The sequence below is a fragment of the Anastrepha ludens genome, chromosome X (genome assembly GCF_028408465.1).
Source record: "Anastrepha ludens isolate Willacy chromosome X, idAnaLude1.1, whole genome shotgun sequence".
NCBI lineage: Eukaryota > Metazoa > Arthropoda > Insecta > Diptera > Tephritidae > Anastrepha > Anastrepha ludens.
The window spans coordinates 3,079,436-3,088,064 of record NC_071503.1 but is presented as its reverse complement, the minus strand read 5'-3'; the positions used below and the strand labels follow the sequence as shown (position 1 = coordinate 3,088,064).

The following is an 8,629-nucleotide window of genomic DNA, read 5'->3' as shown; positions in this document are numbered from 1 at the left end:
TCCTCTTCACCAGAAGGAGGAAGCTTGATGGACTCGTTTTGCCTGAGCTAGAAGGAGTCACAATCGAGATATCCAAGGAAATAATTTCAGGACCTACATATGTATTTCTCTTACCATTCGAATCAAACTCGACTTCGGTCATATGTCCATTTTTTTATACTTAAAGTTATTTATCTAAGCCAATTTTTGTTACCCTTCCGAGCATATTATGTGGTCCGAGTGTCTCTAACGCCACCAGTATGTTGGCGTAGACCGACAACAATCTCGTACAAAAAATTCGGTCAATTGAATAGCTATTAATATGCTAATAATTGTACTCGTATAACACCGACCTGCAGTTGGAATTTAGACGGACGTATTACTGCTACAAGAACAACAACAACAACGGACGTAGCAACATCAAACTCCTCTTAACGTTATGAAAATACATGATTTGTCCATTGTCATCGAGTTCACTTACAGCGATGATACTATATCTGCAGTTCAATTGTTTGGACTTCAATAGATTCGAGCTTGTGCGTTAATGATTTAAACGTTTATATTGACGAAAAAATTAGTATGTTGCTAAACACTAAATATTTCTGTTTCCGATTTTGTACCATGGATGCCCTATAGCGAACAATGAGTAAAATACGTGCATTTGTACTTGGCCAAGGGCTGCTGTCAACAGCCTTCTTCGAAGCTTTTAGGATACTTTTATGATTTTACAACAACATCGTAATAATAATATAGCATCTTTTATTATTTATTTCTCAAAAGTTTTTTCACAATAGCAACTGTTATTGTTTATTTATTTTTTACAGACATAAATTCATGCCATTAAATAACAGATCAGATCAACTTAAATATAATATGTATTTTATAAAATAAGTCGCTTTCATGAAATATTTAAATGTATGTATATAAAAATATGAACCTAAGTGTCAACTCCTTAATTCCTTTTAATTTGTCGTCGACACATATTTCTTACTCTAATCTTACAGATATACTGTGTTATATTGTAGCAATAAATTGTTGTATTATATATATATGTACACCCTTTTTGGGTGTTTGGCCGAACTCCACCTCCTACTTGTGGTGTGCGTCTTGATGTTGTTCCACAAAATGGAGGGGCGTACAGTTTTAAGCCGACTCCGAACGGCAGATATTTTTATGAGGAGCTTTTTCATGGGAGAAATACACTCGGAGGTTTGCCATTGCCTGCCGAAGGGCGACCGCTATTAGAAAACTGTTTTTCTTAATTTTGGTATTTCACCGAGATTCGAACCGACGTTCTCTCTGTGAATTGCGAATGGTAGTCACGCACCAACCCATTCGGTGCGGCGGTCGCCGTTGTATTAGTGTTTTTCAAATTTATATTAGTTTTTTATTGTAATTAGATTAATCCCTCGGCAGGCAATGGCAAACCTCCGAGTGTATTCCAGCCATGAAAAAGCTCCTCATAAAAATATTTGCCATTCGGAGTCGGCTTGAAACTGTAGGTCCCTCCATTTGTGGAACAACATCAAAACGCACACCACAAATAGGAGGAGGAGCTCGGCCAAACACCTAACAGAAGTGTACGCGCCAATTATTTATTTTTTTTTTAATTAGATTAATCCTTTCGTAGAAATACGTTCCACATTCAAATTTTTTTTTATCGTTTTCATGTTTATTCCAAAAAATAATCATGTCTCATTGTTAATGGTATTCTAGTTTTATCTTTAGTATAACTAACAAATTTCATATTCATTATTTTGCATTTTTGTGTTCTGATTTATTAAGGAGAAACATCGCAGGAAAACATGCGAAATGAAATTCCTCAAATAACTTATTCCCCCCAATCATTTTTTGTGCTTTGCACAGAATGTGCCTCCGTCGTATTACTTTCGGGACTATGTAGTGGATCGCAATCATCAATGAATTCAACGTGTGTGAATGGAAAATGCCCCTTTTTGCCCTTTAGCTCCCCCTCCCATTGACCATTTATGTTAGTTTTGGTTACTTTAATTACGTCGTCAATCTCCAGTTTTAATGCTGTTTTGTCATAAGCGTTGGGTACACGTGCCTGTTTCACGCGAGCATAGGCTGGTAGCTTTCGCTTTAAAATTTATGAAAAGAGATTATGTAAAATCAAGAAACTATTACTGTTAATTGTAAAATACATACATGTAGGTCGGATTTTTTAAGAGAATTGCTTAACTGGTGGCAATTTGCAGTAATTAAAGATTCTGTGGCATCACTTTTGCAGGTGACATTCGCCAGAAGTGGAGAACGAAGACTATTACTAGGCCCCAAAGGGTTACCACAGTTACTTATACTCGACAGGGGTCGATCAATGCAATTATCATCTGTATTTTCCTCGCACTAATTTAATATAAAGAATAAATTAAGAAATGGTATTAAAGTAGAATTCATTCGTAGTTATAAGGTATTTTTGTATAAAAATTAGCAAAACTCACTCTTTGAACATAAGGTACAGGTATTTGACCAATTTGCCCTTGCTGATTTTTTGCTGTCCACCACTGATCCTCGTCTTTACGGATAACAGTCAAGATCTCACCACGTCTGAATGGTAGATCGTCTTGGTCCTTATTAAAAATAAGATATTTTATATAATTTGAATAAATAAGAAATTCATATTAAACAAACGTTTCTGCTTACACTGCCGTCAAAGTCGAATTTGCCAATAACCTTTTCTGGCTTCTTTGAAGCAGGGCGTCGAAGTGGCGTCGTGTCAAGGTAATGTAACGTATAAAAAGTTAAAAGTTTTGGTAAATTTTCGAATAGCTGATCACCTATTCTATAGAAAATTTGATCCTGTTGTTGTATCTTGTTTATAATATAGTTGCTAACCTTAGTGTCCTCTCTACAAATAATAAAACCACAAGCTCGAACATAAGTTGGTAAAATACTATATAATGTTGGAAAGCCGTTATACCCTACATCACAATGAAATGTTGATCTAACAAGCAAGGTTTTATTTCTAATATATATTTTAATTCATAAATTTAATAATGTTTTCCGGTTTCTGAAAATCAGAATTTAAATACCGATTTTATCTATATGTATTATCGAAAGTGCGAAAATGCAGATTCAACTGAAATCTAAGCCGTTGTAGGGTATACACATATTTTCAGAACAAAGAACTAAATTAATAATAAAGCACGCACCTTACACATAACACATAATCACCTGCGATGGAGTTACTATCACGTACTAGAAACACACCACGATCACGTTCATTCATTAACACTTCGGTAGCATCCAGGCGAGACATTGTGCCGAAATACCAGCTGAAAGAGATTAATACTTACAATATGGAGTATTTTTAGTTGTAAGAATTTGTTTAAGTTTAAGGCAATTATTTAGACATTCACTATTTCAATTATTCAAATTTTTTCATTATTCAAAATTTTATCAATATTCAATATCTTCCAGTTCAATCAACAATTTCTTTTTCGTATTGTCATCTCGGTTTATTTTTGTCATGAAAAAGCTCCTCATAAAAACCATCTGCCGGTCGAAGGAGGCATAAAACTGAAGGTCTCTCCTATTGTGGAAAACATGAAGACGCACACTGCAAATAGGAGGAGGAACTCGGCCAAAACACCCAAAGGTAGTAAGCGCCAATTGGAATGAAAGGTATATAGCGCAGAATACACGTGCTATCGACTCCTCTGGTTATATGTTATTAGTAAAATCTTAATAAAACTTAATGGAGGTGGGGTAAAAGTGGTCGCGTACGCTGATGATGTGGTGTTAATGGCATCAGGACTATGTCCCAATATGATCAGTGGGATCATTCAAAAGGTGTTAGGCGAGCTTAGCTCTTGGGCTACAGGCTGTGGCCTAAGTTTAAACGCGCATTAAACAGAACTGATGCTATTTACGACCAGATATAAGGTACCAATTTTTACTCTACCAAATATTAACGGACAAACCCTCTCTCTTTCAACCAGTGCAAAGTACTTAGGGGTAATTCTGAACTCCAAACTTAGCTGGAAATTAAACATTGAAGAACGGGTAAAGAAAGCAGAAATCGCTTTATATGCCTGTAAAAGTATGCTTGGAAGAAGATGGGGTCTTCAACAAAAGTATACATTACGGTTGTATAAGGCGGTTATACGACCAATTTTATAGTTTGGTGGAAAGCTCTAGAAAGAAAATACAACATTAAATTATTTGGCAGAAAATAAAGATCAGTCTGTGCAATAACAGTAGGTGCAATCAGAACATGTCATAGGAGGCCCTAAACGCTCTGACACATGTTATTCCGGTAGATCTACATATCAAGAAGATGGCAACAATGAATGCATTTAGGTTAAATGAAGCGCGTCGCGGGAAGGAAAAAGCTTACGGCCATGCTAGTCTATTACTGCGACAAACCCAATAAACCTCGAAAGAGGACTGGCTACATCGTCCCGACGGTAACATTCAGTAGAAATTTTGTCACTCTCTTTCCATCTAGGAAAGAATGGAATAAGGGATTCTCACTAATCCACTTCGACACTACAGTCTATACAGATGGCAGTAAAATGGATTGTGGTGTTGGAGGTGGTATATATTCTCATAGACTTAAAATTTAAAGATCTGTGCGTCTCCCTAATGCTTGCAGTGCCTTTCAGGCGGAAGTACTGGCAATTTGGGAAGCCTGTAGGATACTAATCGCAGCTCCCTCTGTTAAGCGCAATATCGCTATTATTTTGGATAGCCAAGCTGCAATCCAGGCACTTGGTTCGGTTACAACAACCTCTAAGGTGGTGGAATAAAGCAGGACTAGCCTTACCCCCTTGAGCGAAAACCATAAAGTTACCTAAATCTGGGTCCCGGGACATAGGAGCATTGAAAGTAATGAAAAAACAGATGAACTGGCAAGAAGGTGATCTGCCATGAATATCGCTCTTGCAGAATCGGTACTCGTACCACTAGGTGCAGTCAAGAGTGCAATTTCCCTAAACTACCTCCGAATCGCAGATTTTAGATGGAGAGACCAGACGAGTTGAAAAATAAGCAGAAAGTTATGGCCCATCTACAACCTTAAGCAATCGTCAACATTGATAAACATGAAACGACGGGACGCCTGGAGACTAACGGCAGCCATAACTGGCTTTTGGTCTGTGGGAGAACAAGCAGCCAAAATGGGCATCCCTCACAACACATACTGTCACAGTTGTAAACAACAGGAGAAAAAGGAAACCCTGGGTAAACCGCTGTTCGAGAGTCTGGAACAGCCATTCCCATGGCAGCAGGTTCTACGTTACCGGAATGACTCGGGTTTTTCCCGACCAAGGGCTGCCGCCCCAGTAAACTAGCCCTGTCTAGTGTACCGTATCCTTCCCCTAATCTTTCGTCACAGGAGCAACTCATTGCAGCTAGTTTGCTCCAAATACTTCTCTTCCCGGCTGGCGTCGAACCCAACCCCGGACCAGAGGTATTCTACTGCTGCATTTGCCACAAACGGCTCCACCCGAACTCCACCTCGTTTAGGTGTAATCAGTGCAACGGGTGTTGCCATCGTAAGACCTGCTCAGGCCTTAAGACCCACAGGGAGTGGTCCACAAGGTATGTGGCCACGTGTTGCTCCCGCCATCAGGCAGCCCCTGCCTCTACGGCTACACTGCCCTCAGTGCCGGCACATCACACTGCCGCCACCAACAACACCTCAACGGTAAGGAGCCCCAAGAGCAACACAACTCCCCCCACGACCCACAACCCTCCTGCTCCTACCCCAGTGCGGGCACAAACCAGCAGCTCTTGGTCCCCCACACAGTCTGCTCCGTGTGTCAGACCAGGGTCCCTCGGAGCCTGACAACAGTCCAATGCAATTGTTGCAATGGCTGGTGCTACTTTCGGAGGTGGTCTGGCTTGCGCACACCTGTGAGTGGACACGCGACTTCGTTGCCCCCTGCTACAGAGCTCTGCACCCGCAACCGACCTCTGTGGCGTGGCCGTCTGTCAACGTCAGGCCACAACGTCCCTCACCTCCCGAGTTACGATCACACTCCCGAGGAGTTTTAAACTCCTACAACTAAACTCCAACGTCGACTTTATGAGCCGACATGGTATCAAGATAGCTGCGGTCCAAGAGACAAAACTGCACGCTAGCTACCCCTTAATTACCAGGGACGGCTACAATGTGCACAGAAAGGATCGCGAGCGAGACCACGGTGGAGGCTTAGCGTTAATAGTCCACCACACAGTGCAGTATCGTCTTATCGATGAAGGAATCGACCGCAGGGACAGCACCTTAGAATGTCAAGGGATCGCTGTGCGGTCGGGTCACCTGCTGTGCGGTCGGGTCACCTGCTGCCCGGGAGGATATCACCCTGAGGTTGGTGCGCTCATCAGGGGTGTAACCCGATTGGTAGTAGGAGACTTTAATGCGCATCACAATCTTTGGCGTTCAAACCTGCCGAATTATCGTAGGGGACAGCTATTGGCAGAGCAGATAGACGACTAGACATTCAGCACTGTAAACGACGACGTCCCACCAGGGGAGTGGGCAATTGCTGCAGCTCGCCTGATATCACAATTGCTAGCGCAGGTCTGATAAATACCATAACCTGGGGACCTATGCTATCGCTTGCATCAGACCACTTGCCCATTATCGTCTCGATTGAGAGACCTGCCGACTTTGTTTCCACGAATCACCGGTCCTACTTTAACTTTAAAAAAGCTGATTGGGCCGGCTTCACGGAATTCACCGAGGACACCTTAGTCGCTCTTTCCATCCCCACTGATGGGCGCGTAGGCGAAGGCGCATTCCACAAGGTGCTCACAGCTGCTGCGGCTCGCTTCATTCCAGCTGGAAATTAAGGACATTCGTTTTCATTTCCCAGCCGAAGCAGCCAGTTTAGCAAACGAGCGTGACCACCTACGCCAGGCCGATCCCGGGGATCCCCGCATAAGGGATCTCAATTTGGCGATCCGGCAACTGGTAAATCAACATAAGCGGACCAAATGGGTTGAGCCTCTGAAGACATGCAACCTCACCTCTGGGGTGAGTAAGCTCTGGTCCACCGTTACCTCCCTGTCGAACCCGACGAAGCACAACGACAAGGTGGCTATCACCTTCAACGGTTGCACTTCGTCGGACCCGAAGAGATGCGCGAGCTATTTTAGCCGTCTTTTCATACTGCATCCTCCGGGCGACAGAACCAAACGTCGTGCTACCAGAAGGCTGCACAAACTGACGAACGACAGTGCGCCACTTACTTTCTCCGGTGATGAGGTTCAGGGGGCCATCAACAAATCGAAATCGTCGAAAGCCATTGGCCCTGACGGATTAAACGCGCTGATGCTGAAGCATCTGTGACCCCTGGGAGTAGGATTCCTCACAAGTGTCTTCAATCTGTCCATGGCCACTCTCATCATCCCTGACAAGTGGAAAGCAGGGAGAGTGGTCCCACTACTGAAACCTGGGAAACTTGCCAACCAAGGGGAGTCTTATCGGCCGATAACCTACACGAAACACCTGGCCCCAGCCCCACATCAGCACGGATTCCGACGAGTGCATAGCACTACCACAGCACTCACCGTCATAAACGCCCAGATAAATCACTGGCTTAACCAAAACCGCCCCTGCGAGAGGACTGTCCTAGTAGCGTTGGACCTGAAGAAGGCTTTCGATACAGTCAGCCATTCCACGCTACTAGATGACATTTTACAGTCGACACTCCCGCCAGGGCTGAAGAGGTGGTTCGCAAACTACCTGAGCGGTCGACACTCGTCAGTGATTTTTCGAGATCAAACATCAAAGCAGAGAAAGATTAAGCAAGGTGGTCCGCAGGGTGGTGTCCTTTCTCCCTTGCTGTTCAACTTCTACATCTCGAAGCTCCCCCAACCACCAGCGGGAGTTTCCCTGATCTCATACGCTGACGACTGGACGATAATGGCGTCGGGCAATGACATCGATGGCCTGTGTTCCAAAGTGAACAACTACCTCACCGACCTTTCTCGCTTTTACACTGCGAGGAATCTAAAACTTTCTCCCGCCAAGTCCACGGCGACCCTCTTTACCACCTGGACAAAGGAGGGCAAGCTGTCCCTTAAGGTAAAAGTCGATGACACCAAATTCCGACGGTAAATAACCCCAAAATTTTGGGTGTAACCGTTGACAGCTTGCTCTCCTTCTCTGCGCACACAACCGCGATTGCCACTAAAGTCCAAAATCGCAACAAGGTCCTCAAATCGCTGGCCGGCAGCACTTGGGGCAAAGACAAAGAACTGTTGCTTTCGACATTTAAGGCAATTGGCCGGCCGGTTCTAAACTATGATGCGCCTGTCTGGTCGCCACCGGGAGACCGTTGCCACCTTCATGAACTCCCGTCCTGTGAATGGCGTAATCGGAGTCCAACCACCACCTATTCCAGACGAAGAGCTCCAGCTTCCCCGTGAGACCCGTGTCACACTGGCACAACTACGTTCTGGATACTGTAGCAGGTTAAACTCCTACATATCCAGAATCGACCCCGACATACCCATCACATGTCCGGCATGTGAAGGTACCCCGCACGACACTAACCACCTCTTCACATGCCCCCTTAAACCGACTCATCTAACCCCCCTCTTCCTCTGGACCCAACCTGTCGAAACAGCATGTTTCCTGGGCCTACCCCTAGATGAGCTAGACGAAGATGACCGATGA

The 8,629-nt window shown here is 43.8% G+C and overlaps 1 protein-coding gene across 7 annotated transcripts in view; it reads right to left on the bottom strand.

Annotated features, from left to right (window-relative positions):
- Positions 1-1,229: 1,229 nt before the first annotated feature.
- The window catches only part of LOC128869257 (adapter molecule Crk), a 149,734-nt gene continuing 142,334 nt past the window's right edge, over positions 1,230-8,629 (bottom strand). For 6 of the 7 annotated variants that reach the window (XM_054111793.1, XM_054111791.1, XM_054111790.1 and 3 more), the window contains 5 exons: positions 3,153-3,275; positions 2,632-2,848; positions 2,442-2,570; positions 2,149-2,346; positions 1,230-2,080 (listed from right to left, as the gene is read on the bottom strand). In XM_054111793.1, coding sequence (XP_053967768.1) covers positions 1,811-2,080; positions 2,149-2,346; positions 2,442-2,570; positions 2,632-2,848; positions 3,153-3,275 — 937 coding nt within the window. In that variant the 3' untranslated portion in view covers positions 1,230-1,810. The remainder of the gene's footprint in view (positions 2,081-2,148; positions 2,347-2,441; positions 2,571-2,631; positions 2,849-3,152; positions 3,276-8,629) is intronic. The other variant, XM_054111794.1, reaches the window with a different exon arrangement.